Source organism: Cuculus canorus, chromosome 5, assembly GCF_017976375.1.
Source record: "Cuculus canorus isolate bCucCan1 chromosome 5, bCucCan1.pri, whole genome shotgun sequence".
In the NCBI taxonomy this organism is placed as follows: Eukaryota; Metazoa; Chordata; class Aves; order Cuculiformes; family Cuculidae; genus Cuculus; species Cuculus canorus.
The window spans coordinates 34,690,796-34,706,988 of NC_071405.1; the positions used below are offsets into that span (position 1 = coordinate 34,690,796).

Below are 16,193 nucleotides of genomic sequence, written 5' to 3' on the forward strand. Positions count from 1 at the left end.
CTTTCTTTCTACTTAGTTAGCATGTGTTATCATAAACTTTCTAATGTTTTATGCAATTTCTCTCTTTCATTCCAAGAAATATAATTAACATATTTACCTTCTAGTTTGTGGAGCCTAGGTAATGATTTTTGGGTTTTAAGGCTGCATCTTCTGAAATAACATCTTTGTGGAAGATCTTGGTGATTCTGACTTTTGGTCACGTGGTTGCACAAGTCTAGTGTTTATTATTTGTGAGCTTTTACACTAGCCCGTGTGGTCTGTACTTTTATGACTTTAATGTTATAGGTCCTAAATTCAGTTGCTGCGGGTATGTGTGATATCTAACTACAGTTGCTCAGTTTCTTCCAAGTACTGAATTTCACAACTGCAGAATGCACTTCAGCCATGCACAGATGGCCCAGGTTCATATTACATTGTTTTATCTTGTCTTTATGCATGCCACAAAGATTTCCTAAGTCTTAAACAACTGCTGTGTGTCAATCGGCCACTTTTATTTAGCAGGTCATTTTCTGTCTACTGTACTCTCCTGTACTTATCTGAGCACTCTTTAGCAGATCTGTGGGCAGGTTTGATTACCCTCCTTTTCTATTCACGGTGGTGAGATTTACTAGATTTTTACCTGGGTATTGAGTATTGGACTTCCAGCCGAGGATATTTAACAGTCACTCAGTGCAGCAGACGTCATTGGAAGCAATACATTTGGTAAATGTGAGTGTAGTAAAATATGTTACTTGTGATTTGATGTTGAACTAATTCTTAATTACTGAATATATAAAATGTTGAACTGTTTTGCATTCATGTTGGATTGATTATATAAGAATGTATTGCAGTAATTTAACTCAGTGTGCCTGCAAGACCTGGGGGGTGGTGGCTATGCAAGTGGACAAAGGTATTTTTCTTAAATCTAGTGTAGAAAAATAGCAAATGGTGACAACAGAAGGGGTACAAAGTCTACCTGAATAGAGTATCTTCATCACTAGCTTTTGTCATTATGAGGCTCTTTTCCTACCTTAGCAGTGAGCTGGTTTTCCCTGAATACTTGATGTTCTAGGTGCAGGAAAGTCTCCCCTACCATTGTGTGTGAGCCAGAGACACACTGGGCCTGTGGGCTCACTATTGAGAAAGCTCATTTGATGGTATGTAACGGAGTTTTAACCTTAACGGAAACCTAGCAGCCAAGGCTGAAGATTTTGAATTCTAAAGTACACTATAAGACTTTGCTCTGCAAGTGGAGTAACCCAGGCAGAATGGCTGGCAATACGATTGAGGATCAATGGATTATCTAGGAAGAAATACAGAAATTCATGTTGTTTACTTGTGAGGATTCTTTATTTCCATTATAGTACTATGAAAGTTAATAAGGAATGAGCTCTAAGACCATAAACTGGCCAACTGACCAACTTTCAATGCAAAGGGCCTAAGTTAAGTTGAAGTTGTGTGTTTCATAAACACAGTGAGGGCTTGGCATCAGGGAGGGTGCGTGGTGTTTCTTAATATAAGGAGGAGCTAAGCTCAGAAAAAATGCCATACTCATATCTAGTTCAGCACTTTATTGCTTGAAAAGTGTGTTTTGTTTGGATAAAAGTTTTATTTCTTGATTTGCATTAATTAACACCATGCTTATTTTCATCAGTTGTTTTACAGTTGGGTCTGTAGTCCTCAGTGGAGATCAAGAAGCAATGAATATATTTAATATTAAAAAAAATCCTATTCACAAGTATCGAGTTGAAAAAGAAAGCTGAGGGAAGAGGATTTTAATTATATTGATGTCATTGTACGAACAATTATAAATGAGTAGTAAGCTGCTGACTATTGTAGTTGAAGGGAACTCAGTGAAGTTGGATTCTTGCATTGGCTGAAAAGCCAGCTGGAGTGTTTTATTCCTCAGGAGCAGTGCATTGTCTGCAATGGAGCTGGGAAAATGAACTACTAAGGGCCTGTGTTACTTTTGATGCTTTAAGCAAACAACTCCATTCCCACAGTTAGCAGTTACACAGTGTTTTAGAATGCTAGGTGAAGCTACAGAACTCTTCTGAACTTTTTAAAATAAATATGCAGATCTTTTTTTTAGTTGTGGCATTTCTTTCTGGAGTATTAAAACTCACAGCAATGGGTCATAATAGTTAGGAACAGGCCATCCTTTAGAAGGTCTTTCTCCTTAGAGACATTTAGAAAACTATAAGTGATTACGTAGAGTAGTTCCTGGTAAGAATTTGATAATATTTAAATAATTTGTTAATTGCTAACAAACAATTTATATTTTTTCTTTCATTAATTTCTGAGTCAATACAAATGGCAATTCCTAACATCTAAAAATAGACACCAAGAATCTTTGACTTTGGCAAAAGACTACTGAAACCAGATATTTCAAATTAAATGTTTACTCTCTTGATGTCATTTCCCAATGAAATGATAATTTGTTAGGAAATATCAAATCTCTTCCTGTACCATTCTTGATTGCTAGAAATGAGAAAATATTCAAAATCCAGCTAAAAAGAGGTACATACGTGCATGAAGTAAGCAGGTTAGTTTGTAGACACATTTTACATGTTTTCTGTATTACAACCACTCTATATATATATATATATATTTATTAACTAGTGCTTGATGGTTTTACATTTAATATTAACTGTAAAAAATTCTCACAGCACTTTTTTCCTCAGTCACAGGTGAATCATCATTCATCTAATAATGAAACCTATCAAGAAAGATTGGCACGATTAGAAGGTGATAAAGAGTCACTCATACTGCAGGTATGTCTTAAAAAGAACATTGTCTATATAATTGATAATCAATGAGTAAAAGCTGAAGTGACAGTATTTTCTGTTAAACAGTGTTAGCGGATCACCAAATAGAACTGATTCTTAATCAGGAATCTATTTATAATTTGTATAGTCCATCTGTTTGGTTTCATGGTGATACAACTGGGTAGAAAAGAAGGGAATAGCAGCAGTAACAAGGAGAGGAATGACAAAGGGGAAAAACAATACTGCAGTCCAAAACAGTGCGGCGGTAGTGGTTCTAATTCTAGGTTTGCTTGGTTGTATCAGTTGATTCTCTTGGTTCTGCCTGCCATCACTTTTAAAAAACTGCAAGACTGGCAGTTAGATAGAACTGGTGTTTTTCCTGCTTGTATATTGTACCAAAGTTGCTTTACATCATAAAAACGCTTAAGGGGGAGGTAAAGGGGGAAAAGGGTATTTGACAGTAAAATGCGTGCCTAAGCTCTTCCAGGTTTCCTGTTTCTCAGTTTACCAAGCCTTTTCAAAGAGATCCCCTGTCCCATGTAAGTTTTCCTGCTGGAGAAAACACATTGTACAGCTTAAAATAAAAAAACTTAATTCTTTTTTTCTGGATATGTTTATTATTACTAAACAGTACTTTACATGTTATTTAAAACTAAAGCTGGGGATTCGTTAGTCTTTGCATATAGTTCCTCTTTATGCTTACAAAAGCATATTATAAACATATATATATATTTCAAACATTACTTCACTATACTGGATAGGTGTTCTCCCTACTTTCAGTTACCAGTTTCTGTAAGCATGTTTTATCTTGTATGTTCTGTTCATACTTGCATTAATTTACTGAGCAGAATTCTCAGTGCTGTTGTTAAATAAACAATAAATGGTTTGTCAGAGACAAGCTTAGGCTTGGTTGATTTTTTTTCCTTACTCTTAAACTAAAATTGCTATTTCCAAATTTAGAAAAAAAAAAATTTAAAAGTCCTGGTGAAAAACGAAGTTCTGGTTGAAATTTAAGTGTTCAAGTGCATGCTACAGATTTCGTTTTTTCTAAGAAGTAATCAGGTCAGAGGAGATATCACCAGGGATCTTTATTAGAACACTATTTATTAATTAAGCGGTTATTAACTGTAACATCTTGATTGTATTAATAAGAGCAAACAGCTTTTCACACAGCAAATCCACTTCTCGCACAATTCATTTGAACACGAGTAACTCATAATCAGAGTAACACACACGAGCCCAAACCCAGCTGTTTACTCAGAAGCAGAGGATTGTACTGATGCATTTGTGGCTTTGCCCCTGAAGGCCTCCTTTATTTCATCACGTGTGTATAGTCCTGTAATCTTTGTCTGCATGTCGCAGCCACTGTTGTCTGGGATGTGGTTCATGCTGTACAGCCAGTTTTTGATGGTCATGCATGTTGGCAGGTTTATAGAGATTCAGCAGAACCTTGGTGTTCAAGTTGTATCGGCTATCCTGGATTTAACAGGACCACTAGTCACCAGTGCTTATAAGTTCTCGGAGACTGTTCTAAGCTACTGCTCAGCATGTACTTTTCCTGTCTTTGCCCTGCTGACTTTTAGTAACAGTTTCTTCATGCAAACAAATAGGTACCTAATGAATGCTGCCAGCCAAACTCACAAAGAAAGGACTTCTGTGACATGGTCTGGAGACCTGCCTTGAGTTTTTATCAAAAGCAACGTAGTAAAATCAGATGTAGAAATTGCCTTTCTTTTGCCTTTTACCCACATCAGATCTGAAGGCTTAGTCAATCGCTGCACAGTATTACAGTAGAACTCAAAAAAACTGAGGCAAATATAATAGATGAAAACTGCAGCCTGATAAATGAACATCATCAACACCAACATAAAGGTCCCAAGATTGAGCTGGGGTTAGAACCTGGTTTACATCTGCATGTTCTATCTAGGCAGTCGGATATGAGGAACATGGGAAAGTCACATGCTGAGATTACACTGGAGACTGCTGGTACAAACCTGGCTCCTGGTGTGACCGTTGCCATGAAGGATGAGGAAGTGATGGGCAACAGAGCACCTCTGTTCTATAGCTCATGTCGCATTGTGCCAGTGACTGTGGTCTGTAGCTGAAATCTGTAGACTGGGACCACTCCAGTCTTGCATCAGACTTTCTGCAGAAGCAGATACAAGACACCTTGTAGCGGGCACAGGCAGTGCCTGGTATCTCCACCGAGGCTGAGTTAAACAGTGCATCCTGAAACCTGCTCCCACTCTTCAGTCTATAGTGGAAGCTGGAAATGCTGCATCATCTGAGATACCTTTTCATAGCTCAATGGCTGTGTATAGGAGCTAATGTATTTCTTTAGGTGTTTGTGTTCTTTTTTTCACAAAGATGTTTTAAATCTCCATACCAGTTGATTTTTAGCTAATTGTTCAATATGCTTTACTTGTATAGATATTTACAGAAGTATATTATCTATGGGCTGACTTTTGTGGGTGTTGCACTGCTAAGGCAAGACGGACTTTCCAGCAGAGCATATGTTGGGGTTATGGTCTGTGTGCAGCCTACTGATTCCCTGAAGAGTCTGGCAGATGTGATCCTGAACAGAGGGGAAAATATGAGCTCAAAGTGGCTAATGTGCCTCTCAGCCTAACTACTGGAACATCTAATACTTGCTTCAAAAGCTGCTAGTTTTACTAAATTCCTTTGCAGGTCACATTTAACTTAAGGAGTTTTCCTTACAGGTCACAATGCTAAGTGGAACCTAACCCAACCCTTTCAGTGGAGCTTGTTTTCTTTCTCTGGAAGCTGCATCAGACTGAAGGAGAGGATTCACTTTGTTTCTTCTTGTTTCTGACCTTACAGGGCGGGTTTTTTTGTGTGCCATCATTCGTTTAATGGGAGCAAAATGAAAATGGAGACATGAAACAGGCTTCCTGGGGCGGGGGGGGGGGGGGGGGGGGGAGCGGTTCTTCCCCTGCCCCAGCCTGGATGTGTCCCTCTGTCATCTGCCTACACCCATTCCTTCGTATCATCTCTCATCCTGCATTTGTCTGTAGTCTACTCTATAATTTAAAGGCAAAATAATAAAATAGTCCTCTTTTTTTCTTTTTCTATGTTCCTTTCCCAGGCATGCTTGCCATTATGTTTACAGATCAATCAGTCACTCCCCCTGCAACTTCCCTGAAGTTAACTCAGTTGTTCATTGATTGGGTTTTAGAAATGCTGTGTAGCAGGTACATCTAAAAGGTTTCACTTCCACATACTGTACTTTCTTTTTATTTATTCTTTTTTTAAACAAAAGTGTCCAGGGTTGGATGTGAGAGCATAGGTAGGTTTTGGTTAATGCATTTTATTAAATCCAGAGTTAAAACACCAAAGGTTGTTTTTTTTTTTGTTTGAAATAATATTTTTCTAGCATAATCAAGGCTTTTTTTTAATAAATAAATAGTAAAAATGAATATGCAGAGTGTAGGCATGCTTAACATAGGACCTAACACTGGGATTTTATTCCCACATCTCTCTAATGTTATACTGAGTGTAGTTTTTCAGCTTTGCAATGTTTGAGTTAGGCTGCTGAGCTTTTTTTATTACACAATCACTAGTCTGTACCACCATTCCCACAGTTCTTTACCAGTATCGCTGATTGTTTCTTTTCCTGGGATTCATTGTCTGTATCTCACTTCTTTTGCTTTCATGTTTTGGCTTGCAAAGCCTGGGAATTTTTCTTGGAATAGAACTTTGCTGCTGCTAAAACATGCCCTTTACTCATTGCATTCTTTATAACTTCAGAGCACTTTATTGATAGGTAAGCTGTTTTTCTGTTCTTGTAAGAAGTAAAGTAATTGGTTGGCTTCTGAATGAACATTTTTACTGTTTATCTGTTTTAGGGAGCGAAATGCAAATGGAACCTGAAATGGCAATGCATGCTCCAAAACCACTTCAAATATTTTCGATATCCTGTGTTCTTGTGTGGTGCTTTCTAATTTTTCAGAGTTTTGCATGAACTGACTCAGGCTACCTGTAGGTCATCTTCCATCTTTTCTAGAAATGCTCTTCCTTTTTTTTATATTAAGATATACGGGGGGGGCGGGGAGGGGGGGACGAGGGCGGGGTTGAAGCAAAATATAGGTAAAAAGGAAAATTGATTGTCTTGATAGAACAGGTTGCTGCAGTGTGCAAGAATATTAAACCATTGAGGATTTCAAAAGAGAACTTGCTGTGAAAATGTGCATCTGGATACTAATTGTATAAGGTAACTGAAACTTATTTACAGTCAGTTCAGTAGCATTGTCCTTCTCTTCTCAAATTACAGGTGAGTGTTCTTACAGACCAGGTGGAAGCTCAAGGAGAGAAAATCCGGGACTTAGAAATCTGTCTTGAGGGGCATCAGTTGAAACTGAATGCTACAGAAGAAATGCTTCAACAGGTAAGACTGTGCGTTGGAAAACTGCTTGCATAATCTTCTCCAAAAGAGGAGTGAACATAAATGGTCAGCTTGTCTGCATGTGTAAGTGCCTTTGACAAGAAGATAAAATGTGGGAAAAAACGCCTCTTTTATTGTTTTCTTGTTGCTTTGCACATTTTTTTTCCACAATAAATATTTCTTTGTTTTTCTACTGCAGAAACATTTTACTGCCTAGTTGCATAATACTGTACGTGGCAGCATGTAAAATGAAACTCATGTCTTATTTGTATTGTGCTGACGAACTGAATTTGGGCATGGTTGAGTAACTGGTTAGACAGGTTGAATGTATCTAATATGTGTAGGAGTTACAGAATTAAGAAGTTTTATTTAAATAACTTCTATTTTCATATGGCTTTGAAGCTGGAGGGGTACGAAGTTTGGTTCTAAAACTATTTTTACTTGATTTAAGAGCTTTCCCCTTATTTTTGAAGGAAAGGTAGCATATAGAGGCATATTTTTTTATTTCAATCAACAGTTTCAGGTTATGTGATTTCATTTTTGCTCTTTCTTGTTATGCATTGAAGGAACAGAGGAAATTATTAATTAAATACCGTATATTTTGTAAGTTAATGCAGAGCTGGCAGGTCTGTTGATGCAGAAGAACTTTCCCAGTGCAATTTTCTGTTCTTACAGATGCAGATCATCCCCTAGTACTATAGTACATAGATATCAAAAATAGATTTGAAATGGTAAATAACCCTCAAAATCTACACTATAAATTTGCAGGATAGATACTGTTCTTAGTGAACTTACTTCCTCTCCCCTTCCAGAATGTTGTGTTATAAATTTACTGTGTTAGTATATGTGAAATATGCAACTCTTTCTATGAACTAGTCATAGCTTTAAATTATAGTTGTGTTAATCTGTATAAACTTATGTTTATACCTAAAGTTATGATTATGCATATGAGCTTATTTTACTGTAATAAAGATCTATACATATGTATGTATGTATGTATCTGTTTGGGTAAAAATAAACTTGTATCTTTGTAAACTTGTATCTTTGTAAACTTGTAACCTTTTCTAAGTTATAATTCTCCAAGCTCCTCTAAAAAGAAATCTTGGCATTGCACAACTTTTGTAGCCCAAAATGTTTCCAGCTGGGAAGAGTTTTGTTCTCATACTTAAATGAGAGTTTGTGTTTAAAAACACAAATAGCAAGTGTATGTAGTTTTCCAGTGAGATCTGAAGTGAAATTCAGAGAACAGTAACTGTTTAAGTTATGAAAACCTGTTTTTGGACTTAAGGAAAGCATTCACAATAGGGTGTAGAAGTTTCCTGTTTCAGTCTAAAACTAGATAGTGGTTCTGCAACTTCTGCTAAAACTATTTACTATTTCTCTGGCTTAAATTTTTCTGTTCTAATAATCTTCTGAAGGAACTGTGAATTTAAAGCTTGATTTAACCCAACACCAAGATGCCTGAAAACAGAATATAATAATACAAGTATATTGTTATTTCAGTGAAAATATTTGAATCCACCCATCTTGCATTAGGTATGTGGACAAATTGCTTACAAAGCTGATCCTAAAGTGATTAGCTACAGAAGTCTATAGTAAAGTTAAGAAAGTTGGAGTCTTTCCTAATACGTTTAACATAAACCATATCTAAATTATGAGATCACTTTGAGCAGCTATAATTGTTGCCAATTTAGGGTAATTTCAAATATATTTTCTTTCCTGTACACTTATTAAATAGTTAGCAATAAGCTGAAATCTGTTGATTGTTTTGTATCATAGTTTTGAGATCTTGCATTTGAACTTAACTTACAGAAATATTGACAAGCTTCCTTGTTGACTGCTAAATTTCTAAGTGAATCATCTGTCATGTTTATAGCATATATGGTATCTCAAGTTTGGTGGATTTTTTTTGTTTTAAGATAAGGAATTACCTAGGCCGCAACTTGGTAAACATTTGTGTTTCCTTTTAATCCTATGAGTTCATCCATTTGAGCTTTGCACAGGTACACACACAAACACATACAGTTAGTATTTTAATTTTAATGTGAGTGATGCACTTTCAATAAATGAACCAAAAATAAAAAATAAATTCAGAGTGGAACTGAGCTATTTAAGATTTCTTTTCTCATTGGAATGGGAAAAAAATGATATTGAATTAACGTTTTCATTTTGTGAACAGTAAGAAGAGCAAGTTATGTGAAATATTAGAGGATGATGAAGGAATGCTAGTTGTGGTGTCTTTCTCACATGGATTACATCCTCCAGTAGACAGTGAGATATGAGAAACCCAAGTTAGGTCTCTCAAAATCTGAATAGTCAGAGAAATTATACATTTATTATGGCTCAGCTAAGGACCCTGTTTGTCTATAATAGATTTTGGAGGTTCTTTTCTCAGTTCATCTTGCTGGAAACATTACTCTCTACAGGGAATGAATTGAGATTTGGAAAGAGTGACTTGATGATATGGTGATTGGGACATTCATGTAAGATATATTGCCAACAGGATTTCTTGCAGCTAATTTGTCGAAAGTAGAATACGTACGTATCTGGCCTCAGAGACTTCAGTAAGCTCATGGATCAATCAGGGTTTGGAGAGAGTTGGATTCAGGTCTTCTCAGCCTGTAGTTGCCATTGTCCTATATAAGTGCTCCTAATGCTTAGCAAATAGATGAAAGATATTGGTGTTGTCACTGAGTTTTTCCGGTGACAACACCACTGTTTAGTGGGTCTTTCAAGACAGCATTTATTTATTTTTACAGTAAATTAACTTATTTCTAATAATAAAAAAATCGTCTTGCTCTTTGTACCTATTGAAATATTCTTGCTTTTCAGGAAGGAAAGTCTTCTATTCTCCTTCTGAGGTGCATGTAAATCCAAATTTATTTTATGGTTCTCCTTGCTTATTTCAAATATATTGAACACCAGTGATTTTTACCTTGTGAGCTTAAGTTGACTGCTTCTTCTAAATGGGAAATTGAATGATAAGGATACTTGCCCTAGCTTGAAAAATCTTGAATGTATATTAGTAGAACTAAGCTAACTGCACTATGGGTAAGCATATTATTTGCTTTTCTGGGAAACCATATACTTGAGTCCAGAATAAGCCTCAACTTTCAAATTTTGGTAACTACAAGGAAAGTAACAATTAATTCTCTGCCCCAAATGCTACAATAAAAGCAAAAAAAAAAAAAAAGTTACACTTTCTTAAGATAATTTAATGACAATATCTGGTAGTTCCACAACAAAAAAAAAGGTATTTAATGCTACCCTGTAAAATAGCTTTTATTGAATCTGTGCTAGCAGAGACTTGTCTGTTTTGTCAGGGTGGAGTTACTGGCTAAAATCCTTCTGGCTTCTGCTTTATGCAGAGTTGTTTTGAACCCTGCTACAAAGTGATCATGGAAACACTTTTGAAACAACAGCTAAAATAAACTTTTTATGAATTACATTAAATGTCTGTTCAGCATGTGCTGCGAACATCTTGAATGTGAAACAGTAGCAACAGATACTGCTGCTTCTTTGCATAAAATCAGGAGTCTTCAGTACTTGAGGAGAACAGTGCAATATTCCTTAGTTGAAGTGAGAACTTTCAAGGAATTAGTTGACCCTGTCTAAAGGTTACTTCTACAAAATGGAGAAGACCTTATTCTCTTTGCATCCTTCTATCTGTTCCTGACCATGTGCTTCTGCAACTTATTTTATACTGATTGTTATGCTTATCAGACCTTTTCCTTAATGACTGGGAGAAAACTAACTTGGAGTTTAAGCAGGAGCGGATGTTTTTCTGTTAGGTTAGTGAATTGAAACAGCTCACAGTAAAAGCCAAGGCATGGCATAAGGGCAATGTTGAGATGTCCGTTTGACTTAGCTGTTTATGAAACCATAGCCAAAGAAAATACAGCTCAGCTCTGTTTGAGAAACAGAAGAATCCTGTGTAAAAGATGCAGAAGTGCCCTGGTGTGCACAGTTACAGATAATGCACGTATGTTTTCATAAGATGTGATAATTATGGTGTCAAACCCAACATTTTGCTTTTGTAAAGATACTTGTTCTACTACAGACTGTAATCAAGAAAAAGCTTTTTCAATCTTGAAGGTATTTGTATCTTCTTTCTTTAAAAGAAAGTTGGTTTTTCAAAACCTCATGAAAGTCAGGGCCAAAATTTTAACTCAGTCCTTAAGTATAGTTCCAATTTGAGCCAAAAACCCCACATTTCCCTGGTCATCCTTCATAGAAAATATTAAGACAAAATTTTCTGGAGCGTGACCGGCAGTGAGATGCCAGTTTGGTCTCACTGAATTGCCTTCCAGTGATATCTCTGTCTTGCCATCAAATGTGTGAAAAATATGGAAATGCCAGCCTTTGTGAATAGTTTCCTGGCTTGCCTCTTAATAAGTTGAAATGAATATCTTGCAATACAAAAAAGAACTCCTAGAATTATCCTGTGCAAACTATTTATGCTGTGACAGTCTATTTCCAGTATATCAGCTACTTTAAAATGTAAAATTACAGCCAATGTTAGAAAAGAATGATGTGCATATATCTTGTTCTAAGCTAGTTTGTAGTATTTCTAAGTAGTTTCTTACAGTCACTTTTAAGAAAGAAATACTTTTTTAAGACAAGAGAGGGTCTTGAACATCTGCTGTGCTAGTCTTGGGGAAACCTCCTGTCAACTTGCTATTAATTTTTCTGTAGAACAGACTGGAAATCAAGAGTAATTTTTGCTCTATAAAGTAGCCTAAATTGTCCCTTAACAGAAAGTTATCAGCCGTGTGTAGTGTAAACACATTGGTGCTATGGAATCTATGCTGACAGTCTTGACAGCTGTGTTAAGTCAGTTTGAAAAGTGGATTATCTACACATACAGATGTCACCTCCACAGTGCTTTTAAGTGCATTTGTTATGGTAATTATTGTGGGTAAGAGTAGTTGGTTACCTCTTTGCTCCTCCAGTGCTGCATTTCGTCTATTTAACAGATTCTAGTTCCCATTGAAACTTTGTGATGAAGTATAACAGCATATAGTTTACTTTGCCAACCAAAATGCTGCTCTGTGTGGCAGTGTCTTTACTGTACCTGATCTGTACAAAATCCTAGATGTGGTCTGACTGTGTATTTCTGCCTTCCATCTTATTTCTGACACATAATTGCAAGAAGCAGTCCAGAGGACTCTTATCAGGTGGCTGCATTGTATAAACATAATTGTGACTTTTATCAAATAAATTCTCTTGCGAAGTACAATGCACTTAGTTTTAGCATTCTTTCTGTCTTAAAAAAACCACATAGAAACAGAAATGACTGAATGCAAACAGGACTGAATTTCTGTTTCTCATGTTGGTTTATGATCAGCTTCTACCTGGGTGCAAGGAGCAGCCAAAAATGGGGTTTTTGCTCCTTTTTGGAGCAGACAGTGGCCTTTGTGAGGCACAAAGGGCATCCTTTTAAAAACCAGCAGATTAAAAGAATGCATGGAGGAGCTCTATGAGAGTAGGAACTTGAATCTAATGGAGTTCAGCGTGTACCTGTTCTGGTTTTGCAGTTGTCTTATACTCAGGGGAGCCAGAATCTTGTCTTGGTTCCAGGGTATAAATCTGGTGCGTATCTGTTTGCTTCTCAGGAACTTTGCTGGCTGGCAAGCATCATTCCTTCAACTTTCAGTTGCCTGAGTTATCTGATCTTAGATGGTTTTCAGCACTTGTTTATAGCACGCAGTAACTTCTTGCCAGGAGCAAGCTTGATATTTCACGTTTTGAAATGTGCTCTGTGCTGCTCTGGTTTTGAGGTGTAAGGTTTTCCGTGTGCTCTCGAGCTGTCTCTAGGCAGGTGAGCATTGCACTGCTTTGTTATTTTAGAGTTAATGTAGGCAGGAGTCTGCTCATCGGGCATATGCAAAAGGTTGTTCAAATTGGCAGTGCAATGGGAAGTTCTGTCCTTTCCATTGCTTAACTATATAATAGGCAAATGATGAACTGGAGGGCTGTAATTCACTCTCTGCTACTGACTTGCACCATTTCATGGTGATTACACGTGTACGTTGCTCTCAGCTGTGTTTTCAGTTAAGCAAATATCTTATTTCTACCGCAGCTGACACACAGCACTTGAAAAGTGCAGTCCTCATTAGTGGTGGCTCTTGCTGAATTTTACTCACCAGGTAGGTAGCTTGGTCTGTTTCTCTGTCTCTCTCAACTATTTTAATAAGGATGAAAAGTATGAAACTTTTTGAGTGCTGAGTTCAGTACAGTGCACAGTGGCAAAATGAGATCTTTGGGGTTGTTTTTCTCCCCACTTGACTAAAATCTTACTTGTGATTTCTCAATCAGCGTATGGCATGATTTTTCCTTCTGTTTTGTGGTGTACTGAATATCCTGGAATTTTCTGTGCTTCCAGCTGACAGCCTAGAATAGTGTTGTGTCCTCTTTCTAAGCTATTTTCTGCCATGTTAAATTTTAGAAGCAACTTTATAAGAATTATGTATTTCTGTAATAACAAAATGTGAAAGTCAGATATACAGCATGTACTTCAGCTTCATTGGGAATATTGAAAAACATGTTTAAATATTTTGAAAGTATATAGTGTGACTTTTAAAAATACAGTTGTGTTTGGAAGTAGTTTGCTGTTCATTTGATATGTCTGGTACATGCATATTGTAGCTTTTGCATGACTCGTCTTTGTAATTGTTCTACTCTAAAATATCTTTTTTCCTTTATTTTTAAAGTTAAAAGTTCAGTTTCAAAAAAAGAACTTTGAAAAATTAAATTAAACTTATAATACATTATAGAATTAAAAATGATTGTCTAGTTTATAAATAAGATTCCCTAGAATGTATTCTATTTCTGTTCTATATTTCAGCTCTTTTAGATCCTCCTAATGCTGCTACAGCCCAAATTACCATTTTGCGTGTCTTATATTATCTTTCTTGCATTAAAACCAATAACACACAAATGTATTTTCTTTTCTTACAATTGCATATTTATTCTGGCTGAATTCAAGTTGCATCATACCACTGAAATGCACTATAATTTCTCTGTAACAAAGTGGGTCACATTCTTAATGAGCTGTTCTTTGTGAGCATCTGCTTGAAGATGAAAATAATTGCTTCCAGATGTTAGCATTTCAAGAGGGGACATTTACTTTAAACGGCGCTTTCTTTCAAAGCAAAAGTTAGACTCTCTAGATGCAAAAGAAATTGTCAGCTGTTTTAAATCAGTGTAGCTCCACTGAAAACAAACTAGGGATAGTTAGCTATTTTGTCTATTTTAAGGCAAGAGTTCTATGCCAGTTTACACTAGCTGAGGATCTGGTTCTCCAGCTTCAGAACAAACTGTAAAATTTTATTTGAGTTTATTATTTAAAAAAGTCAGCTGCTTTCTTGCTCGCTTATAGCAGGTAGCACTTTAGTGTTCACACACAGCTGCTGAACCGAGAATAAGCAGAGTGAGGTGTTACTCTCCATTGCATAACTAAGTGTAATTTGGGAGTCTATAGAAAAAGTAAGGAATAATGCCACATGCTGCACTCAAAGGATAGATCTTTTGTTAAAAATTTCTAGAGGGATGCCATGTCTCTTTTTCTTATTAAGTAATCTTCCTGCCCTATCAGGGAACACCATGTCAGTGTAAATAAAAAAAAAAAAATCTGAATGTTGTTTCAGTCCAGCAGTGAATAGAGTCCATCCGTGGAGCCAAAGCCACTTCGTCCTGCTAGCCTTTTTCATGTTCAGTGGCCTTATTTCATATCAAACTTCTCATTTATAGCTTTGTCTTCATCTGCAAAATCTTCTATATTAACAGCTCTACAGAGGCTGTTCCAGTCTGGATGGGAATGTGCCTCTGGAACTTGTGTAAATTAATGTTTTTCTGGAGAATGCTGAGTTATTTGTAATTTTAATTGTAATTTATAATCACCCTTGTAGAAAACAGATACTACTGGGCTTTCATTAGGTGACTGTCTCTTAGAGTTTCTCAATAAAACAAGTTGGTGCACTGTGTTTTCCTGATTAGTGCTTGGTTTCTTTCATTCAGAGAAAAAAAATGAAATAAACCATGAGGCTACATTTCTGTTTATTTTCCCATCCGTACACAGCTATCATTGTCAATGTCAGCAGGAATGGTCACAGCAGTGGGAATAGTGGGTGGCTTAGAGAACTGGTGTTGCCATGCAGATGCAAGTTTAGTACTATTTTTAATTTGGGCAGTATTCCCCACCAGACTAAAACAATCATGTAGAGTACATTTGGGTTCCAAATAAACTTTAACTGTATAATTTAAAAAAAACCCAACTTTGTGGCTCACTTGGCTCCAAGTCATAGTCTACAACATACTAAACAGTTGGTGAAAGAGGAGGAGATGAGAAAATGGTGATGGACAGGGCAGTTTCTGACCACTCAGTAACATCGGCATAGATTCAGAATAAGTATGCCAACTTCAGTTAAGTCACTTCTACGTAATTTGAAGGAGAATCTGCTTTGATTCCTCAGTGTATTTCATATGATCAAAATACCAATGTAAGTTATGAATTACAATAAAGTTTTCTACCCATTTAGGAACCATAGTTCTTTTGCAAAAGTTAAATAGGCACTTGGAAAGTTAGGTATTAATTCTTTTAGTAAAGCTTAAACTCCTGAATGGATTTTTTTTTTCTTTCAAAATGGAAGCCAACAAACATTTTTTATAAATATATACATATATAAATATATAAATATAATACAGTCTGTTAAACTTTGGAAGATTTTTTTGTTTGGCTTTCTTGAAAACTCAGAGATGCAATGAAGGTGTCAATATTGAATATTTTCCAAACACAGTGATACTACTTTCCGAAGTATGCCTTTCTGTGCAATCTGAAGAACAGACTCAGGGCACATAAGCAAAAGTCGTGGCCTGTTGTTTCTTGTCTGCACTGTTGCTCAGTTTAGGTATGGGCTTTTAGATACCAATTAGGGCATTCCACTTTTCATTCAGTGCTGTTCCCTCCAGAGTGTGTAGCCTTCAAAAGTTAATAAGTGGTGTAAAGTTTTAAGTACTATTAACATAACTGCAGAGACGTGGCT

The 16,193-nt window shown here is 36.4% G+C and overlaps 1 protein-coding gene across 14 annotated transcripts in view; it reads left to right on the forward strand.

The window, feature by feature from the left end:
* PPFIBP2 (PPFIA binding protein 2) overlaps positions 1-16,193 on the forward strand; it is a 105,336-nt gene that overhangs the window by 51,837 nt on the left and 37,306 nt on the right. For all 14 annotated transcript variants that reach the window (XM_054068323.1, XM_054068324.1, XM_054068325.1 and 11 more), the window contains 2 exons: positions 2,664-2,753; positions 7,039-7,152. In XM_054068323.1, the coding sequence (XP_053924298.1) occupies positions 2,664-2,753; positions 7,039-7,152 (204 nt within the window). The remainder of the gene's footprint in view (positions 1-2,663; positions 2,754-7,038; positions 7,153-16,193) is intronic.